Source organism: Lathamus discolor, chromosome Z, assembly GCF_037157495.1.
Source record: "Lathamus discolor isolate bLatDis1 chromosome Z, bLatDis1.hap1, whole genome shotgun sequence".
Lineage (NCBI taxonomy): Eukaryota > Metazoa > Chordata > Aves > Psittaciformes > Psittacidae > Lathamus > Lathamus discolor.
Window position 1 is genome coordinate 27,565,266 of NC_088909.1, and position 27,221 is coordinate 27,592,486.

At 44.8% G+C, this 27,221-nt stretch overlaps 1 protein-coding gene across 1 annotated transcript in view; it reads right to left on the reverse strand.

Annotated features, from left to right (window-relative positions):
* ZCCHC7 (zinc finger CCHC-type containing 7) overlaps nt 1–19,154 on the reverse strand; it is a 119,639-nt gene extending 100,485 nt beyond the window's left edge. Inside the window, exons 1-4 of the mRNA XM_065662741.1 lie at nt 19,100–19,154; nt 18,313–18,352; nt 15,972–16,084; nt 11,921–12,628 (exon numbers count right to left, since the gene is read on the reverse strand). Of these exons, the coding sequence (XP_065518813.1) occupies nt 11,921–12,611 (691 nt within the window). The 5' untranslated portion in view covers nt 12,612–12,628; nt 15,972–16,084; nt 18,313–18,352; nt 19,100–19,154. The remainder of the gene's footprint in view (nt 1–11,920; nt 12,629–15,971; nt 16,085–18,312; nt 18,353–19,099) is intronic.
* Nucleotides 19,155–27,221: the final 8,067 nt, after the last annotated feature.

Genomic DNA, 27,221 nt, shown 5'->3' on the forward strand with positions numbered 1-27,221 from the left:
CTTAAGAAGAGTATATCAAAAATTAAATTAGATAAAAGCATACAAACTAAACCCACTACTGCATGAAAAGCAAAACTAGCATGGACATATCTCAGAAAAACACTTCAGGGAACAAACTGCTTTCATCACTGCCCCGGAGAAACGCCATGGAACCACGCACGGGAGGCGTAGCACTAAACCCTACACCACAAGTGCCTCTGCTCTGACTGCTTTCCTAAACTACTAACAGATTTACTAAACGGATTCTCGTTTTAAATTTTATGCCAAAACAGATCTGTAGCCATTAAAAAGTTGGATGAGACAGTCCCTCCAACACATGCCCACTCCACCTTAGCTGCACCAGCAGCAAAAGCATGGTTAAATGACACAGAAATTGCATACACCCTGAAGAGCATGTCTCGGGGAACAGTTCTGCTTCATGCTGAGCCCATCACACAGACTTCAGTCATCCCCAGCAGCAGGTGAAGGCTAGAAACACTGCTGCCTCTCTCGTATTTTGGAATGTCAGAAATCCCTATTCAAAGTTGTCCACTTCCTTCACTTCAGTTTTCTTTGTGACACTGCATGCCAGAAATCCTGCCTGAACAGTGCAAGAGGAAAAGCTGAACCCTCGCATACGCATCTGTAAACAGACATATAAACACATACATACGTGTGCATATGCTGACATGGCGTGCATATGCACATCTTTACACGTGCTTACAAACAGTCCTGAACAGGCAGGGTGCCCCTCACATCACAGATTGGCAGCTGGACGCCCCCACAGCTCCTAGTGGGGGGGAAGTCCCCAGACCTCTGCAGCTAAAGTTTTAAACCGACAAAGTGCAGTTACTGGCTCAGTGCTTACCTTCCAAGCAGTGCCTGGACCGGGAAGTACGTACAACATGAACACAATTCCTATCACCACAGAGGTTTTGCTGCCTCCACTTAGAAGGGCAGAGAAAACTCCGGTGTTTCACCATGCATAGAGAGTTTCAAAAGGAGACTGAAGAAAGCATCTGGCAGCCTCCCCCATTCCCCCTCCCCCCCTTTGGTTGTTGGGGTTTTAAAGGAGTTGATGGAGGAAGATTTATCCACTACTGAGGGTGCCTGGCTCAGACCTTGCTGCTTCTGGCACTTCAAGACTCTGAGGAAGGAAGAGCACACCACAACAGCCTGTGCCAACACAATGCAACAACAAAGTACAGATAAATCAACACACTTTGAGTAAAGCATTGCTTTGTGACTGTCACCAAAATCTTCTAGATCCAATAGGCCTCCTCAGTGTGAGTACATTCCCCTCACCTACACTTCAGAAGCAGTCAAATCAAAGAAAACCAACCACCATGTATTGCTCCTGACACTGTACAAAGACATCAAAGGAACCCACAGAATTAGTACCAAACTGGTGACAAAATATGCCTTGGCAGCTAGTTCTGTGCATATGGTTTTCTGCAGAGTGGGTGATGCTTGGTAGTATAAGCCATACATCACTACATCCACCAGAAGTCTGGCTGAGTAGATAGAGTTTTTTATTTTCTGATTTTCTAACAGTGTCATTATCTCCCAAGACAAACTCAAGATACTTGGCACTGTCACATACAATGTAAAATCAATGACATTAGCAAGAGTATTAGAGGAAAAGCAGACAAACATTGCCACCACCACCACCATCACAGAAAGCGAGCAGAGGCTGAACCTGTCAGATGGGAATCCCTTCCCAGTGCTAAAAACTTTCACATAAAAAGAAACAGTTTAAAGCTGAGTTCTGTAACTGCAAAAACTGACACGTTAATGAGAAATGACACCATTCAGCGGAAGCCCTCAGTGAAGGTGGTGGGGGATGCACTATTTTGACAACCTCCTGAAAGGTCCTTGGTCCTTGCCTTTCTGACCTTCAATAGACTTCACTGGCTAACCGGCACCACTCCAGCACAGAAAGCTTCTTGGGAGAGCCTGGGCACTGCATGCATCCAGCAACCAGACAGGTTCTGGTGACAAAAACCTCCCTAATCCAGAGTCTCTCCGGACATTTGAGAGTTGGTTTGATTTACACATGGAGGTTGGAAACTCTCTCAGCACTAGGAGGGAACAACACAGCTGATAAATGAAGTGAAAGCAAGGGCAGGATTCAGTCAGCCTAGGACACCTGAACAGTGGCTGAAGGACCAGTGAACAACTCCAGGTCCACACTGACACCATGACCTTCTTGCCTGCGTATACCATGATTCTCACCAAGCAAGCCTCTGAAGGAGGGTCACTACATGTGAAATAAAATCACAAAAGGTGCACAATACTTTGATAAGGAAGAGCTCTAGAAATATCAATTATATACACTAGCAGAGTACAAAGGCAACCATTATAATCATCCCAGGACTCGTTAGCTTGTGCTACAGATACTGTGTGTGTACATCTGCATATGCACAGACACTACAAAGTCCAAGGATCTATTTGTGTATCTCCTCCAGATTAGAAAATTAGCACTGAATACCAGCTGCCACAAGATTAATGGTCATTGTGGTGGTATCACACTATACATTTTCCATGGTTTTCAGTGAGAAACCTACACATTACCTAATGTGCTGCATGTGCCCCCATTCTGACAACACAGCAGTTCAACGCACTTGCAGCACAAACCTTCACAGCAAATCCCATCCATACCAAAAGGAAACAGAGTGAGCTCTCTACAGTGGAAGAGACCAAATTTGTTATTTTTTGTGAGAAGGGTAGTACATACATACTCTACTTTGCTCTCAATGTCAATTTTGCCCACAGCTTTGAAGCACAAAAACACTTCTGCTAGGTGCTCCTAGGAACAGGAAGGCACACAGTACAGCATTAACAAGCCATCTTATTCCTCCTGTAAGTCCTCCTCTAGGTTTTTGTTCTAAAATCCACTAATAAAAACTTTTTCCTCTGTGCTTATTCATGCACATATCTGCATTATTTATGTTCATTTGTAGCCAAACCCAAACTTTACTTTTTCCCTTTTTAAACCTTCAAGTCATTTGTTTTCAGGATATTTTCTGTTGTGTTTTTTAATTACTTAAAAATCTTGAGCTTCTCCTTCAGAAGAGTTAAATTAGTTTCCCACCAGTGTTCAAAAATTCAATTGCAATATGAGTTTTTCCCCACCTGTAAGAAACCCAAAGAAATAGGGACAAGGAAGAAAGATCAAACTGGTGACAGAAGTGGAGGGGAAAAAAAATGTCCCCTTATAACAATCAACAGAATAGAAAAAAAAAAAAAGAAGTCACCCAGAATATATGACCATGTAAGCATGGGCACTCTTGCAGAAAACCTAGTCAGCAATCCAAAGCCATAGGAAATTTAAATTAGAGCTAAGGTACACAATAGCAGAGAAATCTGTGCAGATAAAGGACCTGCTCAGGTTGCAGGTATACTTAGTCTAGATCTCTTCAGATTTGCAAAGAAACTTTATTAGTTTTATTAATTTTTTTCTTAAATAATTAAGAGATTCGAGAGTATCCACACTACATGGTAAAGAAGATTACGTTTTCTTCTTTAATCAAAATATCCATATGCATATGTTGTATCTTCCGAATGGTAGGTGGACTTCCATTACTTATTACTGCCCTGGGGTGCATTCTGCTATAGCAACTCATGCACAAAATGCTCCTGCTACATTTAAGGAATGTTAAGGCTCTAGCAGAAACAAGCAAGAGCCACCTGCATTGCAGTAAAAGCCCAAGTGTTTAGCCAGGGCAGTTCTGAGGACCACATGCTGATAAAAGGTTTCAGCAAACACACAAACTTTGCGCTTGGCGACATCAGATAAAGACAAACTTTATCTGCAGCCAACATGACCAGGCATCACCCTGTTGGTTCATCCTTCTGAGTGGGCACAAGCAGGCAATCCTCAGCCCCATGTGCCTGGCACTGCTCAGGAGGAGGGATGGGACCAGGAGGCATGGGCAGGGCCCCGGCATGGGTACAGGCACAGCCTGGGCACTGAGGGCCCTGGGCTTGCACCCTCTTCCAGAAGCCCCCCAATCTCTGGGCTTCGGAGCAGGTGACAGACAGCACGGCTCCATGTGCGTGGCTTACCAGCCTGCATGAACACAATTCCCAATGCTGGTTATTTCCAAACACACATTAATTTTACACCGAGACATCTTGTCCACCAGCCAACCCCTCCAGCTGGTCAGCACCCCACGCTTGGCCTCCCCGAGGAGATGCAGTGCTCCAGGTAGCACAGCAGCTTTGCTGGGGACAAGGAGACCCCTGGAAAGGGGACGCAGAGCCACCAATGGCGTGACATGGCTACAGCAGCAACGTGAAGCGTCCTAGTGGCTTCCCCCCCCTCAAGAAGAGGCAGGTGCAAGAAGAGAAGCTGCCATCTGCATGCGGCAGCGTGCAGACATGAACAGCCAAAACATAAAACCTGGCTTTGCGGGGGAGTGGGTGTTTATTACACAGAACTTTGTGCATGAACTACACTAATAAGTCTTGCTGCTTTAAAGAAATGCACCATATACCGGTAGGTATTAATAATAAAAAACATTTTAACTGCTAAACTGATTTTCACCAAGAAGTTCGTTTTTGTTTTTGTTTTTTACTTTGAAAAGCAGCTTTTGCTGAAATTGAATTCAGCAATTCCACAACCTAGGCATCCAAAAAGTACATGGAAGTATGGCTCTTTAAATAGTTCTTCTGTGGCCTAACACAATGAAAAATGTCTTTTAAACATTTTCGTAGACAAATTACCTTGGTGCTACAAATATCAAGATTCTAACACAAACACATATGATCTTATGCAAAGGTTGTGTTCAAAACTAGCTGTCAAGGGAAAAAATAAAGAAGAAAAGTGTGAATAAGTATTTTTTTGTCATTTTAGAAATAATGCTTTTCACTGTTTAAAAATACACAAAGGGATTTCAGCAACACAGAGCACAGAGAGAAAAAGAAATATAGATGCAGGCAGATTTTTTAATAGTTTCTGTGGTACCACACATAGATAAGAAAAGAGAAAGTCACACATCCTAGAAGAAGCCATTTAAAACACTGATACTTAACAAAGGGTATTTCCTTTTTGAGCATGGCCGACACAGATAAAACCATAAGCTGAATTTATCAGACTGATATTTCCATTTTGACTCTATAAACTGTAGTTACTGCTGCTGAACAGAAAACTCCTTTCTACACTGTTTTTTTTTTTTTAGGGAAAAGGCAAAACAAAAATGCTTTCAATTTTTTTTTTTTTTTCATCTTACACTTTTTTAAAAATGGTTTCATCCACTAAATATTCAAATTATTTTCTTCACTTCTTTTTCATTTGCAGGTGTATTTTTGTTATGGTTTCTTTGACTAAATGAGAAACTTGATTACTAAGGCTATAAGTCAGTACATAAAAAGACCTCTAAACTTGGAAAATTAGATGGAAATGGGTGCCAAAATGGAAAGCTGAAAAAACTGCTTTGGAAATACTAGCTTGCACTTTGTTTATGTCCTCTATTTCTTTTTGTACAGGGCAGTTTTACAAGACACTAAGAGCAGAATCATAGAATCAAAGAATGGTTTGGGTTGGAAAGGACCTTAAGATCATCTAGCTCCAACCCCCTTGCCATGGGCCTAAAATCCTTGTGCTTCAAGCCAAATGATTTACCCCTTCATGCTTCCTTCCATTACTACTCTCCACACAGGAGATTAAAAATACTTGTATTTTATCAACTTCAGTAAGTCAGTCTGATAGGAAACACAATTACTTCATCTGTTCAGATAGCTAGAAGATCATGGGATAAATATTTAAAAATACCTCTCAAGACCCCTAAAGCCCCAGCTGAGCTTTGCAGTCTGCTCACAGTCACAAAGCGGTTTGTCTGCATGCGGTCAACACCACAGGCAAAACTGCACCAAGAACAGCTTCTATGCAGTTAAAAAAAAAATTCTTACATCAGAGCACAGTGTCATCCTTGGTACGGAGCTCCTCTGTGCCGCAGAGTGGCAGAGTGAACACCCACTGAACAGGCACTGCATCTGAGCAGAACTAAGTTGGTCCCTGTTTTGGGGGCTGCTGCTGCGGAGGGCAGGACCCCTGGGACACCCGCACTGCAGCTGTGCCCAGCAGCACACATGGGAACTGTTCAAACTGTCGCATGTCTGAACATGTCATGAAAGCACAGCCAGAGCTGTGAAGGAGGCTGTAGAGGGGCTTCTGATGAGGCTCACAGTCTCTGGAGCAAGGACCACGAAGGGCATCTGAACACAACACTTTACTAGGGCAAGCCAATACCCAGTGACAGTTACTTCTAAGGGCAACTTCTTCTGCCAGAAATAATGTCTCTAGTGATGCTCTTGGAAAAGCCTCATTTCTGTGTTAGTAAGATAAAAGTCAGAGCAGAGATGAAAACCACCATCCTCTCTCAGGGGCCCCAGCACAGTACATATGTGCTGTTTCATAGAAACTTTGGATTCAAAACCAAACATACACACCACACTCTACAAACCCTTCAAACCAAGAGTGTGACCACCTTACCCTCTTGTTTCTGAGGGAAGTACTAGGTGGGCAGAGGATGGAACAGGAAGATAAATTGTTTTTTGTACCCCTTAGGGGCTCGGCATCAATGCTGCAGCTTTGAAAGCTGTCTTTCCAAAAGTCACGAGATAAGAAAAAAACCAGATATTAGGATTGCAGCTATATGTGGGTGAGCAAATATGTTAAAAGGAAGCTTTTAATGAAGAAATTGATGAAAGACTTCCAATGACAGGACATTAACATTCTTATCATATATACTCTTACTGGAAAGTAGAGAAGAGTGGAGGGAGGAGAGGAGAGGAGAATCCTCCTTGAAAGATCTGGAAATGCTCCGACACTAAAAAAGAATTCACTACATTTAGTACACAGTACAGTTTGTAATGATTCTGTTTACACACCTTCTTCTGTACTCTAAATGCTTAAAAAATCAAGCAAATGATACCGAAGACCCAGATCTGTTAAATTACCTGTTTCTGAAACACAATGTAAAGCAGGTAGGAAGGACCCTTTTTTCAAAATAGCAAGCAGCAACAACAGCGTGCACTTTTCCAAATGCCACGCAAGGAAACCCACCAATGGCCACGTGGGGCAAATAACACACACAGGGATGTGGTCACCATTTTTTAGATTAGCCAGCCCATCTGTAGGTCAAGTGCCTGCTTCAATTCCAAGCCATGCACAGTCTCACACAGAAAAACAAAGTCAGAATAAGGAGGGACACAGTCACTACAGACACACGAAGTGCTTTCCCTGATACCCCGCTATGTGAAACAAGAAAGCCAGTGCCCTTTCTCATACCCCAATTAATGAAAGGCTGCCAACCAGCTCTATGTGCTGAGAAACCAGCAGACACATAACGAAAAGTTGCATTTTACAGAAATATGGGCACAAGAAAGGTGTTGCTTAACGTGGTGTTACAGAAGGAGAAATAAGAAGTGTAAGGCATCCAAAGCCACTTGAAAAGAGGGCACAAAAGGGAGGAAAGGTTTTCAGCTGTGTACTGAACAGCAGGGTTTGTGGACCAGCCATAACTTCCAAGATGCCAACTGGAGGCAGAAGGGTACAGGTGATTCTTGGTTTACCATCAGGAACTAGAGCTCATTTCCCAAGGCAAAGAGACATCTCTTCCTGTCCCATACCATGGTGACTGAAGCTTTCTGACTGTATGGGGAGAGGATTCTCTGAGCATTGGAGGCACTAAGAAAGCATTATTTGTTTATACAGAATATTAAAAATTGTAAGTCTGCTAGAGAAGAGGACAGGCAAGTAAGATGTAGAAGAGCTAACAGAATAAGGGGATACACTTAATTCCTTTCCTTGAAGAGTTATTTCTGACTCCAGTGGAACCTCAGCATCTCTATTTCAGGGCCTCAGACATGAAAACTCAATGAAGACTCATCCAACGACTGACAGAGCTACTCTTAGCACCAGAGAATTGTTTACGTTTCAATTCCCTTTTTAATGTGTAGCAAACTGGACACTAAGCACACCATGACACTGTCATGGGAGGTCTATCCCACTTACATAGTCACTGGCAGTTCCGTGGGAGAAAAGGCTTCACCAGTCGCTACACTTTATGTCCGGCCTTACTGATACTACAAGCCCTAAAATAGTAATTTACATACTGTGCAGTCACCTAAATACTCAATCTCATTCTCTAGATATCCTGAAAACAGAACTGTGTTTGTCTCAAAATACTTTAAATGAATTAGCAGAGAATATCTTTAAGAGGATAATTTGCTAACACACATATTTTTAAAGTGCATTTCTTCCTTCAGATTTAATAGGTTTATGTTTCAGGAAAGGAGTCCTTTATAGTCTATAGAACTGGAGATACAATGCTGCATGAGCTTAGTGAACAAATTATGGTTGAATTGAAAAGATTTATGGTGTTTGTTCTCTAAAACTATTCTGATGTTGTTTCAGCTTTTCATTATATACACACACATGTACAAATTTATTTTAAGCCTGCGCTTTGCATCCCTATCACTATACATATGAGAAATGAGAGCAGCTGAAACAAACTTTTGCATGCCAGAGTCACCGAGTAACATTTGCTGGAATTTGGAATGTGACAGAGCCCCAGGGGTTTGACCAAAACCCAGCCCTGCAGTGCCCTCAGGTGATGCCTGTGCCAGAGCCAGCACGAGGGCATAAGACTTCTGCTCTGACCGCTGCATGCAGATCAAATGGATCATCATCAGCTTGTTCACAGTCAGAAGAAATATACTAAGGTGAGGTTTTCTGCTAAGTCTTATATACATAGAAAGGCAAAAGCTAAAGTGAAGAGGAAGAAGTGTGTGTACAACAGCACTTGCTGCCTGTGCCTGATGCATGTTCCATACATTGCACATCTCCAGGTACAAGGCTGCTGCTGGCAAAACCACTACTGATGTGAGGCAAGGTGCAAGAACAGGTTTTGAAAAAGTTCTCATGTAGCTTGAGAATAAAAATCAGAGGAAGACAAGAACAAATATATTTACTAGCCTCTTGTGTGGCTGTCTGACTTTCCATTCCAGCATCTCAGAAAATATCTACACTGCCTACATTTAATGAAACAACTTTAATTCTGAACAGTGGGACAAGTTTATACAGCACAGGAAAATTCTGCTCATTACCTGCTTTGAATGTGGCTTGCTTATTGTCAGCATCTATGAATATATATATATAAATAAGAAACATTACTACACTTGTTACAAAAACATACCGTAAGTTAGCGCAATTCATTTTTAAAAGCCTCTCTTGATTAGCACTATCACACCTTCATAGAATATCATGAAGAATGAAGAAATGAATTTTCATTTTCATGTTACACCTAGTAAACATAATTATTCTGATAAATTAATTACAGAATGTTTCCCAAAATGTGTACATGTAATTTTGAAATACGCTTAAAGTGTAAGCAGTGTATCTTCTGAGGGTTTTTGGGTAATATTTAGCACTACCATCAGCAATTTTGGTATATAAATCCAAGGAGATTCACAGAGTAAACTGAACAAAAGGAACCTAGATCCAAGATACCTGCCTGCCCAGCAGTTATAAGAAAAATAGGCACTACTCAGAAAACATATTAACTGTGCTATGTGGTCACCACACAGCACCAAACATTTGCTCCCCAAGAAGCATAGTAATTTAAGAGACAAGCTAATTGGCTCTAGAAAGGCTTCAAAGAAAAGGGCAGGATATAAAAATACAAAAAAGAAAGATAATGAAATTTAGCTACTTCAAGTTAATTCTTAGAAACTGCATTTGAAGAGATCTATACAGAGCAGAAAATCACATTAATTCTTAATATACGGTGTCCTGGGTTCAGCCCTGTCTGGGGCTCTGACATGGCAGCTGAATGCTCTGCCACTTTTCTGGCATGGCACTGGGAATAGGGAAAGCATTTCTTAGATCTCTGAAGCTTGGGTAAGCACACTGGCATCATTAATCAATATGCAAAGTGGATAGCTGTGCAAAAACAAACAAGAACAACCCTAAGAAAAAATTATTGAACATTTACAGGCAAGAAGCAGGCATTTTACCAGAAAAGAAAGCAAAGACAATTTCTCTGCTTGCCCCTCTCAAACAGCTTAGTAGCAGCATATGAATAGTAGCACTGTTTAAACAGCCACCCTGATGAAAAACTTCACTAGTGTCAGCCTGCAGGTCAGCACTGCAGAACTCTCCATTTCCCTGACACCAAAACCACCTCATTTACGTGCTCACCAAGTAAAACTGTCGGTTGAAAAATTATGTAATTGAAAAATTCAATTAAAATTTTTACTAAAAATAAAACCAAACAATAAAAGTCTTGCTAAGATGCCCAGTGATGTAACTGAGCACCCTGGCCCTGCTACCACAGCAGCCAGTCTTCCAGTAACATTTTCTCTCAGACTGGCAGGGGACGCTGTTTCTGGAAATGATCTTTGTGCTTCGGGGAGACCACTGGGCAAGAAAAATGCATGACTGATCATCTAACAACATTTTTAGCTGCTGGTGAAAAGGTATGTATTACCTAGTGTGTTTATTACAAACATGCATCTAAAATCTCATCTGAAAACTGTCTTGCTAACCACCACATTTACTAACTTTCTGCACCATAAAGTGGAAGATTAATTTACAGAATACCAAAAGGTTACATGTTAAACCCTAGCAGCTGAGAATCTCTCTGAGAATCCATACAAGAAGTTACAATCAATTTTAGGTCAACCCAAACAGCCAGACCCTGAATGAGCACTTGCAGAACCTGCTTCAGGAGAGGGATCCAGCTCAGAAGGTTCTTGCCCTCTGTCCTGGGTTCAGCTGCAACAGTTATTTTTCTCCTTCCTAGTAGCTGATGCAGTGCTGTGTTTTGGCTTTACTCCAAGAACAATGCTGGTAACAAACGGATGTTTTAGTTTTGCTCAGTAGCACTTACCCTGATCAAGGACTTTTCAGTCTCATGCTCTGCCAGTGAGGAGGGGCACAAGAAGCCGGGAGGAAGCAGGACACCTCACCCAAACTAGCCAAAGGGGTATTCCATACCACAGCACATCCTGCCCAGTATATAAACTGGGGGTTACCCAGAAGGGACTGATTGCTACTCTGGTCAGGCTGGGTATTGGTTTGTGGGCGCTGAGCAATTGCATTGGGCCTCACTTGTGTTTATTGTTTTTTTCCCTTTCCCTTTTTAGTTTTTTATTCTCTTTCCTTGTTATTTCCCTTATAATTATTATTAGTAATAGTAGTAGTTTTGTATTATACTTTAGTTACTGAACTGCTCTTATGTCAACCCATGGGGTTTACATTCTTTCAGCTCTCCTCCCCAACCCACCCAGAGGGGGAGGGGAAAAAAAAGGGGGTGTGAGTGAATGGCTGCAACAAGCAAGGGTGTCTACACCGAAGTGAGGCAGAACAGACACGGGGCAGAAATCTTCTCACACAGAAAGAGGAATGAGACAACTTCCTGGATTATGAGCACTGATTACTTTCCTACCCTGCAGCACTTTTCAGCAAACTTTTTATTGTTACACACTTCCTTATCTTCCACACTTCTGATCTTCCTTATGTCTTTAGTCCTCAGACTGTTTGGAAGTTTTTTTCTGCTTACTTTGTTTACAGTATGAAGCCATTGTACTCCCTCTTTATTTCACTCCCTCTTCCCCCTGCTCCTCTTAACATCTTATATGCTTTTAGGAATACAAAATATATAGGAAAGTTGGAAAGTTGATGAGAGTCACTCTTATATTACTTCTAAATTTCTACCAGAAAAAATAATGTCTTTCCATATGTGATATGACTGAAATAATGGTATTGAAGTGGTATAAATAAACGGCTATTTCTTTCATCATAGTTCCATACCCATCATTACACACTTCCATTTATTTTCTGTTTGTCTTTCTTTTCAGACATTGACATTAGTATTGTTGCAGACAAATCCTCATGCATAGAGAAAAACAAGGGATTAAATAAAGTACTAACCTTCACTGACAGGACTTGCACAGTCTTCAAGGTTCAACAATATATTTTCATCTTTGTCATCTGCACCTGCTCCCAGAAGCATCCAGCTCTCGACGTTATCACTTTCAGATGCCAAACTCTCCTCCTCTGAGCTATCATCTATTACCAGCACTTCTTGGATGGCATGAGCTCCAGCAGAACTAACTGGGTTATGCTTCCCACTAGTGCTTTTCATTTGCCTTGAAATGTCTATGCCTGACCCAGCAGGACACAGGGTATTACATCCAGCAGCTTTGGCATGACACGGCGTGGAAGATCTTGGAGGCGTATGTATTTTGCCTTGAGCTACAAAGCTTCTTGACTTCGCTGCTTTGCTTTTGTAAACACTGTCTTCATCTGATGTATCAGACAAGACAATGGTCTCAGAGTCATCTGAAACTTGAATGCAAGGCACAGACTCAGTGATGTTCTCGTTTGCATGCTGTTTCTCAGTTAGAACTGAACTATGAGGAGTAACTCCTGAAAATCCTGAAACTTCAGGCTCCTCATCCATTTCCATTGTGCCAGTTTCCTCAAGATTCTGGGAATAGTGGATCTGGCTATAGAGATGAAATTCCACCTCACTGTCAATGCCATCACTGGATGACTCCTCGTGATAAAGTTCATCTTCATACATTTTAATAGCCTCAGCATCTTCGTATCCGACAAACATTCTGGAAAGTGAGTAGTCTGTATCCACAAAAATCACAAAGGTTATATCAGAATGGTCACAAATGTATGCCCAAAACCATATTTCGAATGATACCTTTCTGAAATTGCTATAGTTAGTCATAGAGTTCTGCATACAGAACATAAAACTGAGCAGATTAAAGAGCTACAACAATCAACGCTCAAATTCATAATAGCAAAACTACTCAAGGGTGCATCTGCTTTAATCTTAGCTATTGCTTTAAACTCAACTACTTTGTTTTCAGAAAGTTGCCTTTAATATGCTCTCAGCCTCCACAGTTCCTCTCCATTCTGTGTTCAAAACCAGGGTACCTGCATGGATTGGGAGCCAAATGAGTGTCTGAATCAGAATTTAGACTGGTCCACCAACTACTATTAATTCTGAGTACTTCACAACTCTGTAACTTATTTACTTTGTAAGTAAGGTCTTATACACATACCTGAAAGACAGTGAAGGAACAGTCAGCAGTATTTGACAGAAGGAATTTGGAGCTTATTTACACCTGGGCTGTGGATTCACAGGTGTACTTTAGTATTTATTCCTATGATGAGAAGTGCTAGGGCTACAATACAGAAACACCCAGACACACTCCACATAAGCTCAGGTCTGAATACAGCATAAAGAAAAAAAAAGGATAGTAAAGACAGTATGGAAATCTGCAGCCTTCATACAAACTACCATGTCACACTGTCCTATCATGACTCAAGAACTGAGTTACAATGCCATGAAAATGCAATTATAGTGCTTTTAGAACTGGGGAAAGTATACCTGCAAACAGTGTTTGCTCAGTGCAGCATTAGCTATGACATCTCTGTGCTGCTAACAGTTAAGCAATAGTTATCTAGAACCTTTAAAGGCCCTGGTGCATCTAGGACTAAAGCCCCAGTTGCCCTGCTCAGGTACTCAGCAAGACCACTTTTTAAATACATGCACTTTAAGAGCTGGCTGATGGGACAAAGTTCACCTTCAGCAAGTTTGCAGATGATGCAAAACTGTGAGGAGCAGCTGATGCACCAGATGGTTGTACTGCCACTCAGAGGTTCCTCAGAAGGCTGGAGAGATGAGCAGAGAGGGTCCTCATGGAGGCCAAGAAATGTAAATGTAAAGTCGTACAAACTGCTGCCAGGAGAGCAGGTTTTTGAAAAAAAGCCTGGAGATTGGGCAAGTTGACAAGAAACCAGTACATTTCTGGGACAAAACGCATCCTGGGCCCTTGAAGAACGTTGCAAGCAGGGTGAGAGATATTATCTTTCTGCCCTAGTCAGCACTCGTGGGACCACATCTGAAGTGCTGTGTACAGCTCTGGGCTCTCCAGTGCTAGGAAAGATGGACACACTGGAGTGTTTCAAGGGACTACTAAAACCATCAAGAGACTGGACAATCAGTCATACGAGGCCATGCTGAGCCTGCTGGGACTGTTCAACTGCTCACCCTCAAGAAGGGGAGGCTCAGGAAGATCTTATCAATGTATATAAATAGCTGGGGAGGGGGGGTAAATAAGACAGAGCCAAGGCCTTCTGAGCAGTGTCCAGCAACACGATGAAAGGCAACAAACCGAGGAAAAAAAAAAAAGGAAATTCCATTTACACATAAGAAAACCCCTTTTAAGTCTGCTGCACAAGAAGGCTGTGGAGCCTCTGCCCTTGAAGATGTTCAAAACTCAGCTGGATACGGCCCTCAACACTCAGCTCAAGGTCACCTTGCTTTGAGTCAAGGGGGTTGGATGAGACGACTGCTAGAGGTTCCTTCCAAACTCAGCTATCCTGTGATCCCAGCCAAAGGGTGAATGTCTCTAGAGTTCACTACCTGCTCCCTAGCAAGAAAGATAACCCAGGGACATTCTAAAGTTACTTTGTCTAATTCACAGGATACCTTATTTCATTTACATGATCACATCATGCATGGTGGAGACAATAAGAAATATTTTCTCTGAAAAGCCTATCTTTATTTCTGTTTTACAGTTACTCCTAGGGAAGCCAACAAGCTTTTTTAAAAAGGAAAACTATCAGATGGAAGTTCAGTTTTTCAGTTGTGGAAGTAAGTTGCATGGTATTGTTTAAATTCACATACTGATACACAAGTACAAAGATCCAGATTCAGGAGCTTTGTATAGAAGTAGTTTGTATGATGATGGTATTTAAAGAACCCAGAAGCTGTTATTGACAGCTTTCTGGGCACACCCTGCAAAAGGCCATCCCTGGTCTTGATAGATTTGACGTCATTTGTATTTCTGTTATACCAGAAGTCAAACTAAAGAGGAAAACACTTCTCCCAAGGAAATAAACAAAGCAAAACCACATAAAACATGAGCATGCAAGCAGGAAAACACAATGATTACAGACCATCCATATGCTGTACTCTTTTCTGTTTAGGCTTCCAGTAGGTCAGCATACCTCATTCAATCTCACCTACCCAGCTAAAGAAGTCACTCTGATAATCACCGGTTTGAGACCACATCTAAAGACCATCAGAACCCTAGTCATCCACACACATGCTTAGCTCTGCTGTCTCCTAATACACTCAAACTGGTTTCAAACCTACAAATACAGTCGTAAAAGTGGAGGTTACAGAATCTGTTTTAAAAGCTCTCCTATCCACAGAGCAACTGTAACCTGGAAACTTTTGCACCTGCTAACATAGAATTCAGCAATAACATGGAGATAAAGTGGATAAATCTTTATTTGCCAGACTCTTTCCCAGAGTTTTTATTTGTTCTTAAATAATATAATATCTATTATGCCAAATAAAATATGAAAGGATGAGGTCAGAACGTTATGGTAATAGACACAACAAACCTATTTTATACGAGTTCTTAGGTTTAGACAGTGTAGATAGGAGGAAAATGTAAAACACTGGTCAGCTGAATGATTGTAGATTGTCAAAAAAAAAAAAAAAAAAAAGGACAGAAAAGCATCTGACAGACCAAAGCACCCATATTTAAAAATTTCTCTCAACTTCAGGTGGGATTACTCATTCAAACAGGTCTTGGCCTATTCCCACCCATGGGGTGAGAATAAAAGCAGAGATGGCTCCAATCAAACACATTTACAAAGAAAAAAGAGAGAAAAGAGACCTTTAGTAATGTAGGAATTTAAAGAATCCCCCTGAAGCATTCTGTAGTTTCAGTGATACTCAAAAACCCAAGTTCATCTAAGCACTCCTTCCTTACCATTCCTCGCCCAATGGATAAAGTTATACAAAGCAGGTACATGACAATGGCTGAAAACATGCAGCTAAACAAGACTGCTGGATCACAGTGTCAAAGAGCCCCTGAGGAGCTGACTCACAGACACTTCACAGCAAAGACAAGAGTAAGAAGAGGCAGCATGGCACTACACTCACTTTGATCTAGCCTCCCCAGAAGATAAGGTCAAACAATGGCTCCTCCTCTCAGGTCCAAGTACATCTGGAATGCCGAAGGGCTTCTCCTCTTGCTCAGTATGTATGGCAGGCCACTGGAAACAGCAATAATCAAACCATCAGCATCATAACTCAGTCTGTTGAGAGTTCCGCTATTCACCAACCTCAGATCTGGGCAATAGCTATTCCCTACCTCTTCATCACAGAGTGAGAAACACCTTTTTCAGGTGTCTGGCATCAAAGCAGATTAAAACACTGCCTCTAGGAAAGGAAGTGGAGCTTGACAAAGTTTTGCTGTTTTCAGGCTGTCAAACTGAAATAGTCCCTTACTGTATTTCTGCTGATACTCAGAGAGAGAGACGCATGTGACTGTCAGTCTTCAGCAATTTAGATTTCCTTTCACCAGTGAAAGGCTTAGACTATGGGCAATTGCCATCTTTGCTACCAGCCAGACTACAGCGAAGACATCCCTCATATCTGAGTGTTAAAACCACATTAAAAATAATAGTCCTGCACAGACTAGCCAATCTGATAGGTAATACAGGCTACAGGGAATGTAACATATGCATCATAGTTTGGAATTGGCCTGCCTTATTTTCAAACAAGTCCCAAAATTTCAAATTCTAGATGATGGGAGACCCACATCCCTTCGTCAAGAGAAATCTCATTCCTATCTGAACTCAGAGCACAACTTTCCTCAGATGTACCTGACTGCCTCTCTGGTAGGCCTTAAGTAAGAACAGTTTAGATAAAGTCCTATTCTTGTTAAATTAAAAAAAACACAGCTACCTGAGTTTCTTTTAACCATTTCTGAACAAAACACCATATGGCTACAGGTGGAAATAGCAGGAGATAATTTTCCCAGATCATATACAAAGACTGCTTGCCACCACTTTTCATCTAGTCCCTTAAAAAAACAATATCCCACACTTGGATAAAGTAACCAAAGTTGGCAAAAGCACAACACAATCAGAAGGGAGGTATGGATGGCAACTTGCAGGCAGGGAGAAAAGCACATAGACAAGTTAATCAGTACAGCAATTTACAAGTCGCATGTGGGCAGCTACATCCTCAGTGCAGTTTGGGACACTCAGTTGTAACCTACATGCAGAAGGGCCTTGGCATAAGAGGCAGTGAGATGCCCAGGCCAGTCTTTCCCATGCCATTCCTGCTTCACAAACTTATTTCTCCCTTCTCACTCCTCTTTGCTGCTGCTTAACTTCTCTGCTTCTGCTGATGACGTTAACCCTAGAAACCATCAGACTTTGTAACAGACAGGAACAACAGTAAAATGGAAAAGAAAACCTTTTTAAAGGAATTGCCATCAGCTTCCTAAACCCACAAGCATCTACCAGAGCAGAGGTTCAAACACCAGAACAGCAGGACACATCAACAGACTTCAGAGCGATATGCAGACTAGACCTTTTCTCTCTAGTCCTATTTGCTAGTCCTATACATTAACTGCCCAGTGCTTCAGACTGTTAGAATACTGCAGAGGTTCAACCAACATGAAATTGATAAAGAACTTCAATGTTCAAATGTAGTTAAAGGAATGTTTCATGTCAGCTGCTGTAACTGCTTTTGCACCCCTCATCAGAAATGGCATACTGCTACTTTGTGAAAGACAAGCAATCAAAACTATTAATTGTCATGAAGCGCAACACCAAAATGATAATCACATCTTTTTTCTTCTTGCTACCACAGGAACATATCCAAATGTCAAATCTGAACGCATTAAAGAAAACAAAAAACCCCAAACCCACAACAATATACGTTCATTATCAAAGGCCAACGTCAAGAGACAGTTTTTGCCTTCACCTGTGTTGCGCTTCTGCACTGAACTCAAAGCACATAAGAAAGTAGCAGTTTCCATGTGCCACCCAAGGTCAGACACCAGAAACCTGCAGCTACTTCCTGCACTTATGTGCTCTACCTAGAGCATCACCCTCACAGTGAAACATTTTAACATGTCATGAAGAAGATTCAGGTCAGGCACGCCCTGGGTTTTCACACAGAAAACCCGGGCAAGTACGCATAGTAACTATCACCTCAGCTTCAAGTAACCCGAAAAAGGACAGCGAGCACCATACAGCTAATCTAATGGTGACATTTGCCGCTAGTTAATTTTGGCTAAACTTTGTTACTTGTTTCTTCCAAGGATAACTTGTGTTGTTCTAAACCGACACACAAAACTCATTTTCATGTCAAATTGCTGTGTGTTGGAGAAAATGTTTCTTTTTTGTAGTCTCTTTAAATACAGAGCAAGAAAGTGTAAAGGAAAGCAAAGCTTTGAAGAAGTTAATGTTCTAGTGACAAGCTATACCTTCAGGAGATCACGGGAAAAAATCTTCTACACCCAAACCCTGGAAAATAACAAAATATTGCAAGTTTATTTCAAGCATTTTGGGAGATTTTCTCCCCTTTAGCGATTTTAAAGGTACTGCGCAAACATCCTCAAGTTAACAAGTTCGCTTTTCCTTAGACCAGCACCGAGTTTAGTCTGGTGACCTGGACGCAGCTGTATCAGCGGAAAACACCGACTCCGCGTACCCGGAACTGCGAGCGCAACAAACCGAGGACCCGGCTCACGCCGGTGCCGTCCTGCCCCGAACAGGTCCGGGCGGCAGCGTTCCGCTGTCGGGGGCAGGGCCTCCGCCCGCCACAGAGGGCCGGGACACGCTATACCGAAGAGACACGACACTAACTCAGTGGCTCGCACATATCTTTAATGGCACGGAGGTTCCGGACACCGAACCTAGCCGAGCAGGCGGGCGGGCACGGCCCTGAACCCCGCGGGGAGGCGGAACCAGCTGCGGCACAGGCCGCGGGTAGGCCGCATCGGCGGAGGGACGGGCACCGTGCTGAGAGAGGCGGAGGGAGCGGAGCGGCCCTCACAGGAGCGCGGCGTGGGCGGGCTGGGCAGGCGCACGGGCAGCAGCACTCCCGGCCGCGCAGGATGGCAGGGGAAAGGTTAAGGGGAATGGGCAGGGGCCGAGAGGGGGACCGGCGGGGCCCCGCGGAGCAGCAGGAAGCGGGTCAGGGAGAGGGGAGGTGGCAGCGGCCGGGGCAGCCCGGGGGCCGGGCGGGCAGTCCCGGCACCGATCACTTACTGCCTGCCGCACCGAGACACGCCGCGCAGGAACCGGTGGCTCTAGGCTCCGCCCGCCAGCCGCGTGCATCCGGCCACGCCCCGGGCAGAGGGGCGGACCGGGGTCGGCGCCGGCGCCGCCGAGCCGGCCGTGCTGCATCGTCCGGGCCGGGCTGGCCTCTACGAGCCGGGTGCGAGCTGGTTCGGACGACCGTGGCCGGGTGTGCCCGAGCGGCAGCGCGGTGCCTGGCCCTGCCTGGCTTGTCATGGAGGGCGAGAGGGGAGCGGGGCTGGGCCTGGGTGGGGACAGCGTGACACTGAGGAGGATTCACGGTGAATTGGGTGCGTTACAGTTCCCCGCGTGATCGGAGGGGTTTCCACTGGTACCTCCTTGTAGCTGAGCTCCGGTCTCTTGGAGGCCTGCGGGGAGCCCCATCGATGGACACGAGAGAGTGAGGGCAAGGGAGGAATCTCACGGGTGGGAAAAACAAGGGAGCGTGCCGTCTCACTGCGGTTTCCTGCTAGTAAACAGCCCCTGGCCCGGCTGGCTTCATCACCACCATGCTGATGCCACCACCTGCTTCTGCACCTTTATTTCTGTTTCCTGCTTGTGACCGTGTGGACTACAGGTCCATCACGAGCAGGAATAGGGCCCTTGCACACCTCCATGTGCTTGTATCACAGCAGATGCACCAGGAGGAGTTGCTGAGGAAGATGCGGTGTCTTTGCAGGCCAGCCAGGGAAAGGAATTGCACTCGGGCACGACTGCCTGGGGTAAGCAGAAGGCTGGCTCTAATAGATGTTACATTTTTATATAAAAATATAATAGAATTCATAGAATCAGCCAGGTTGGAAAAGACCTTTAAGATCATCAAGTCCAACCGTTACCCCAGCACTGCCAAGGCCACCACTGAAACATGTCACTGAGGGCCTCATCTACATGTTTTTTGAACACTTCCAGGGACGGTGATTCAACCACTTCCCTGGGAAGCCTGTTCCAATGCCTGAACACCCTGTCTGTGAAGAAAGTTTTCGTAGTCTCCTGTCTAAATATATCAGGCACAGCTTGAGTGTGTTTCCTCTTGTCCTATCACTCGTTGCTTGGGAAAAGAGACCTCCTGGCTCCATCGTCCTTTCAGGTAGTTGTAGAGAGCGATAAGGCTGCCCCTGAGCCTTCTCCAGACTAAACAACACCAGTTCCTCCAGTTGTTCCTCATCAGACTTGTGTCCAAGGCCCTTCACCAGCTCTGTTGCCCTTCTCTGGACCCTCTCCAGCACCTCAATGTCTCCCTTGTAGTGAGGGGCCCACCAGTGCCCAGTACAGGGGGATCATCACTGCCCTGGCCCTGCTGGCCACACTGGTGCTGATACAGGCCAGGGTGCTGTTGGCCTTCTTGGCTGCCTGGGCACAAGCTGGCTCATGTTCTGTTCTGTCAATCAGCAGCCCAGCTCCTTTTCCATGAGCAGCTTTCCAGCCACTCTTTCCCAAGCCTAGAGTGTTGTATGGGGTTATTGTGGACCAAGTGTAGGACCGGGCACTTTGCCTTGTTAAAACTCGTAACACTGTCCACAGCCCGTCAGTCCGGCTTGTCCAGATCCATCTGCAGAGCCTTCCTATCCTCCAGCAGATAGTTTCAAAAAAATATCCTGTAATCTGAATTTCTGCACAGGACTCCTTTACCTGCTGCTATGATGGTGGCAGTTGAAAGGTTCTTCAGTGCAGCTTACTGCACAAGATGAATAAAAATGGATGTAAATAAAAACTTCTAAGGGTGCTAAAGTCAACATCTGAGGTAAAAATTCTGTCTGTGTAAAAGTAGACATGTTGTTTCAGGAACAAAATCCAAATGATTGCTAGAAATTCTCAGTAATGCCCTAGTACTCATGTGGAGTCTATTCAGAAGTTTAACATGTTTTCTTTTCATTGTGTTTTTATTTCTTGTTCCAATACAATGACTAGGAAAAATAAGCAGTTTTCACACAAACAACAACTCATTGTTTAATGCACCATGGATTACCAATAACTATTTTTTTCCTTTTTTTTCCTTTTTCTCTTGAAAGCAAACCTCTATAGAGAAATGGAAATTTAGTTTTTAGACACTGTATCGTGATGATGATGAGTAATTTGGTAAAAATAATTCCATGGAAATCTTGGTTTTAACAAGAACTTCTCTTGTTATTCACGTCATCAAATCATAGAATCGTTAAAGTTGAAACGGACATCAGAGGTGATCAGTTCCAACCCCCTACCACAGGCAGGGACACCTTCCACTAGAGCAGGTTGCTCCAAGCCCTCTCCAGCCTGGCCTTGAACACTGCCAGGGATGGGGCATCCACAGCTTCTCTGGGCAACCTGTGCCAGGGCCTCACCACCCTCACAGGGAAGAAATTCTCCCTAAACTCTCATCTCAAACTCTCCTCTGTCTGGTTAAAACCATTGCTCCTTATGCTGTCACTATAGCTCTTGTAATAGCCCTTGTAAAAGCCAGCACCTTGTACCCTTGTAAAAGGCTGTCTCCAGATTTCTTGTAGGCCCCCTTCAGGTACTGGAAGTCTCTTAAAAGGTCTGGAGGGGACTGTGTTTTGCTCAGTGGCCCAGCTGCAGTTGCCACTGGCCCTGGCCTGGTTCGTGCTCTGTGGAGCAGAGCTCACTGACAGGCATCTCTTCTGTGATTAGGAATGCAGTGACAGCAAAGGCCTTGGAAGATACAAGCACTGGCTGGGAGTGAAGACCCCAGAGACCAGAAGTGATAGTGCACCAGTGGTAAATTGCCAGTCTTTGGAAAAGCACAAGCTCGAAAGCTGGAAAGCCTGCTCTGGCTTTGCAGGAAGGGGCAACAGCTAAGTAGGGGAAGAAACATTTCAAGCGGCCACATGTCTCATGGAAGCAGCCCTCTGCCTGTCAGCACCCTGCAGCAGCTACCGCTCACAGCCTGTGCATGGACATGGTCCCGGGCTGCTGGGAAGCGGAAGATGCCCAGCTTGGCTCTAGGCTTGCCTCCAGGAGTGGCCTGCTCACTTCTGCTGCTGCAGCCAGACCTGGCAAGCTCCAGCCCTGCTACCTCCTGCACTCACAACACTGTGAAGGGCTGGCTGCCTTGAACACATAGTGGTTCAGCACCAGCTACAAGCGTAAGGATGATGTTAGTGAGTATGTGCTGGTAATGAACAACAGTCATGTTCTGAACTTCAAACTAGCCTGATTTTTCATTCTTCTGAATGCCCTCATCACAGCGATCTCCAATTCCCTCATACACACACCCATATGTGCATTCAGTTGCAGCACTGCTCCTCTTGTTTGTGCAAAAGCCATCTGACCTCGCATAGCAGCAGGTGGCTGCTCCTTTCTGACCCTTGGTGGAAACCCCAGCATGCTCTGAGGGTGCATTGTCACTATGTAACACTGGGTGCCCAAGACTTCTGTTCTGCTTGCTGGCCAGCACAGCCTTAGGTTTGGTAGTGACTGCCCTTGCTGGCATGCAACACACAGGAGGGACGCACCTGCAGGACGAAGCTCCTCTAGTCAGCTCCATGACCTCCATACAAAGATGTGCACACAGCATAGAAAGCCCCTTACCTGGGAAAAGTTGTCCCATTTAATATTGTCAAACAAGCTGCTATTTGAGCCTGCATAGCATGCTTCTGTTCTCATGAGCATAACAAGCCTGCAGAGCTACAGCAGCTAGTAGCAGGGAGTCTTGCAGAGCACCAGAGAAGTGGGAGAGGTGAGCAGGAACAAGCAAGTGGATACAGGGAGCCCTGGGAGACACAAAACAGACATCTGCTTCAGGAAAAGTTGTGTGCCCACTAACCATGCAGTTGTGGAGCATCTCCTGCATCCTGCCCTGGGACCTGTGCCTGCACAGCTCCTTTGAGGCCGGCAGCACTGCTGACCCTGCATGAAGTGTGCATAGGGGCATGTACATGTTGGCTACAGAAGTGCCTGTCGAAGGGCAAAATGTTCTGATTCTCTGATCTTCTAGGCCTTGATCTTGTAGGTCAAGAAAGAAGTGAACAAAAAATGATGCATAAGTATGAAGGTTTTATCTTTTAGCACAGAGCAAACATACTCTGGCAAGAGTCAGAAACACAGCCATGACACCTAATACTTGCAACAGGTACTTTGATCTAATCATGGTACCATTCAAAACAAAAATGTTTTTACTGTCTCTGGATATCACAAAACTTTCTCAATTGTATCAGATAATTAATTGCTGTAAAACACATGCAGTTACTATGATTAAAGGATGAACTAGAACTGAAAAATGTCACACAACAGTTAGGGCTCTGAGGACTGTATTGACCTGGGGCTGTGTCTGACCACAGTTCTGCTCAGCAGGCCTGGTCCTGACCCCTACTTGCAGGCTGTCATCCAGTCCCAGCCTTGGCTTGACACAGTCCTCATGGACGTGCCTGATGCCTGGGACCGGGGCTGCCCCCATCACCTGCACCTATCCTGCTCCTGGCTGAGGTGGTGGGGTGAACACTGGCCACCAGGCCTGCCTTGTCAGCTTCTGCTAGGACACCAAATGAAATGGTGTAAAGTACAAGTTTGAAGAAAGACCTCAGTACCTTTCCTCACACTATTTCCAGAAAAGAAAATTCCATATTTCTAGAATAAGCAGCAGAAAGATTCAAGGATTTGGGTTTAACATTGACTACAGTAGTATTTTATGCTTGCAAGAGCTCATTCTTGCCAAATTTGACCTTGAAAGGAAGTTTCCTTTTGATGGCGCCACTGTGGAAAGTCAGCAACAGCTTCTGACGCATCTTACACACAGTCACCCGTCCCCAAAGACTGTGCTTTCCTTCAGCACACTGGGGCCACTGCTGCCCTGGGACACAGGAGGAGCTGATAGCCACCTCCTCAGCCCACCCAGTGACCAGTTCTCCACTTTACTGTTAGTTCGTGTATATATATGGGACTACCTTGTGATGGATGCTTGAAGGTAGGTCTTCATATGGTCTCTATTGCTCTGGTTTGCATCAGTGTAGATGGGTGCAAACAAGCCAGTGTAACTTCTTCCACCAAATGCATGCCAACCACATTCACTATTAGCCCTACCCAGAAAGAATTGGTGTCCTCTGCAGCTTCTCTAGTCCAGCCAGTTCAGGGTGCAGGTGAGGTCGTCAGGGGCCAGAATGTCTTCCACTAGGCCTGATTTGAAAGCAGTCACCACTTTAGGAGAGCTCCAAAGCACAGTGGTTGAGGTATAGCACTGAATTTCTGAATGTGGAAGGAAATGGCATAGGAAAAGCAAGGCCCCATGTTTGCCATCTTGTTTGTCTCTCTTTGAAGAAACTGCCCTGTCAGAGCTTTTAGTTCATGTTGTTCAAGTGCATCCATCCTAGGTGGGGAAGTGATATGGCTCTTATTTAGTTGTGGTACAGGGTCCTTTGGTGCTGCAGAGGAGCAGACTAGTTTCCAGCATTCAGAGCAATGGTGCTTTTGTGACACCTTTTGTGTGATCCTCAGGCACTGGTGTTTTCACACTTGCATTCCCTCTCTGGAGAAAGTCCTCTCTTCCTCCACAGCTTGTGGCTTTCCAAGCTGTTCAAGGTGGAAAGAGGCATCTTTCTGCTGCCCAGAAATGGCTTCTAAGGCTGCAGAGAGTAGTAGGGTTGAAAATAACTCTTTCTCCTTCCCACCCAACACCATCTGCTGCAGCTGACTGCTCAAGGCATCTCTTGCAAAGGCAGTGCAATGCAGCCCAGGCTGTCCAGGCTGTGCCTGCAGCATAGGATGGGCATCCTCCACAATGAGCCCCAGCCAGCAGACTACCCTGTAGGGAGGGCGTGATGGTGTTTTGGCTGCCACAGTGCCATCTTCCTGCTGTGATTTGCCCAGAGCCCCCCAGAAGTCACAATCTGTGCAGGGAAAGGAGCATCCATTCTCCCATGACCACAGTACTGCCCTGCACCCCTGTAGTGCCCTTCCCCTCCTCACCTGCCTGCACTTTGGCAGCAGCCAAATGGCTGCACAAGCCCAGCAAGAAGAGACAGGCATGCCAGAGTCTGTGGGGGAATCTGTGTGGGTTGCAGAGAGGGAGGTTTTGCAGCATCTCCAGCTGCTTGGGGATGGTTTGGATCACCTTGAGTCTTCCAGATTGCAGGAGTCCACCGGAGACTGTCGTTCTTCCACCATAACGTTGTTGTGCCTACGAAAGAAAAGGGACGAAAGGAGATTTTCCGTCTACCTAAACTTCCAATTTACAGTCCCAATGCCAGTAGGTGGCACCCAAGAATGTGCAGCATTGTTCGCAGCCTTTGTGGAAGCCTCGGGGCTTGCTCAGCGGGGAGGTTTTCAGCTGCCATTCCCCTCGGAACTCCGGGAAAGCCTCTGGCGAGAGTGGGCAGCTCTCCAAAAGGACCCTGGGCAAGAGATATCTAGATTTTCCTTCGCTTCTTTTCACAGTGTGTTTCTGAGTGCTGTTTGAAACGGCATGTAGGAATTCAGAACTAGTCTTAGCAGCGTTACTCGGCAATAAGGTGTCCACGTCAGGATGCTGGTTTCTGTTGCTTGTAACTTTGCTAGGTAGCCTTCTAGAAGTGCTGTTTCACCTGGCGTTCCTTTGAGCATTTACAGCTGGAAGGAGCTACCTTGTCCAAGAGCATCCCTGAGGAAAGCCATAGCAGTCTTGGCCACATTGTCAACTTGGTGTTATGTTTCTTTCAGACTGTAGCAATGTCAGAATGTGACTGAAGAATGCAAGGAGGTCAATTAAATGTGTGCAGGCAATCATCTCCTCATTTTTAAGAGACTAATTTTTCAGTCTTGTAGAATTTTATTTTTACCTGGACTCGTTGAATGAGATGGTCTCTACTTGGTTTCGGTTACCTGTGCTGAGGGAGGTTGTCTCTGACCTAGTGTAGGCCGTTTGCTGACAGTCACAACGTTTCCAGCCAGTAGCTGCCACCAGTGGTATTTTTTATGTTGTGTATCTGGGCACATGGACTCCATTTTCGTCTGTCCTGATCCAGTCAAATATGTAAATGCTGAGGTGATGAATCATTCCTCCTCTTTGAAGCAGACCTGCCCTGATGTGCCAGGCAGGAGCAGGTAGCCATGTCTGTACCAGCTTCACACAGAACCTGTCAGGTTGCAGCTGCAGGAGGGCTGAAAAATGGTTCACGAAATGCTGGGCAAGGAGGCAGGGAGAGACAAGGCAGAGGAGGGAGACAAAGAAGAGGAACAGCTAATAAAGAACAGGGAAGAGGAAGCAGACATCTGCCATTGCAGTTGCCATTTTCACATCTTGCCTCCCATTTCAGCATCTGAAAGCTGCATTGCCAAGGTCACAGGAATGGTGCTTTCAAAAGGCTTTGCATTGAAATAAGATGAAAATCATAGGTGCTGAACCTTGGCAGACCTCAGGGTACTCACTGGCCTGCACGGGCAGGGCCCCACTTAGAAGACCTTTGTAACAACATGGAAGCTACACACGGCTCCTAATGCCGCTGCCTATGGGTTCAGACCACAGGGACATTTATCACTATACTGCATTTGGACCTGTGCAACCTCTTGAGCTGCAGCCCAGCCAAGTGTAGCAGGGACAGGAGCACTTAAGAAGTTAATTAAATTCCAGCCCCCCCCCCCCCCCCCCATCTGCTCCTCCTCTTCCCTGTGCTCCACTTTGCTGCTTCAAACTGAGCAGTGGGAGAGAGGAGGGAGCATAATTATTTAGCTCCTTAGAGCGAGCTCTACAGTGCTTCATAGCTTTTTAATTACAATTTTAGCTGTGCTAGTCAGTGGAGAACCAGAAGAACATGTTGGGTGTGGGGGAGTGGGGGGACTACTACTTCTTCATAGTAGAAGGATGGGAGGGACTTGATGAAGTTGGGAAGAAGGCGCAAGGGCTGACAGCCAGAGTGAAATGGGGGAGTGGGCGAGGGGTGCTGGCAGCTAGGAACCTGGGCAAGAGCAGCAGGGAATGAGAAGCAGCTGGGAAGCAGGGGGACATAGAGAAAAGAGGAGAAAGAGCTGCGGAGGGGTAGCAGTGTGGTTTATGTGTGGAGGGTGATGGGAACACAGGTTGGGCACCAAGGGGTGCAATGCACTAGCATCACTGAAGCATGTCCTTCATGCCCATCTGCCATCTCTAGCAGAGCAGATAAATGCCCAGGGTCCAAGTCCAAATACTGCT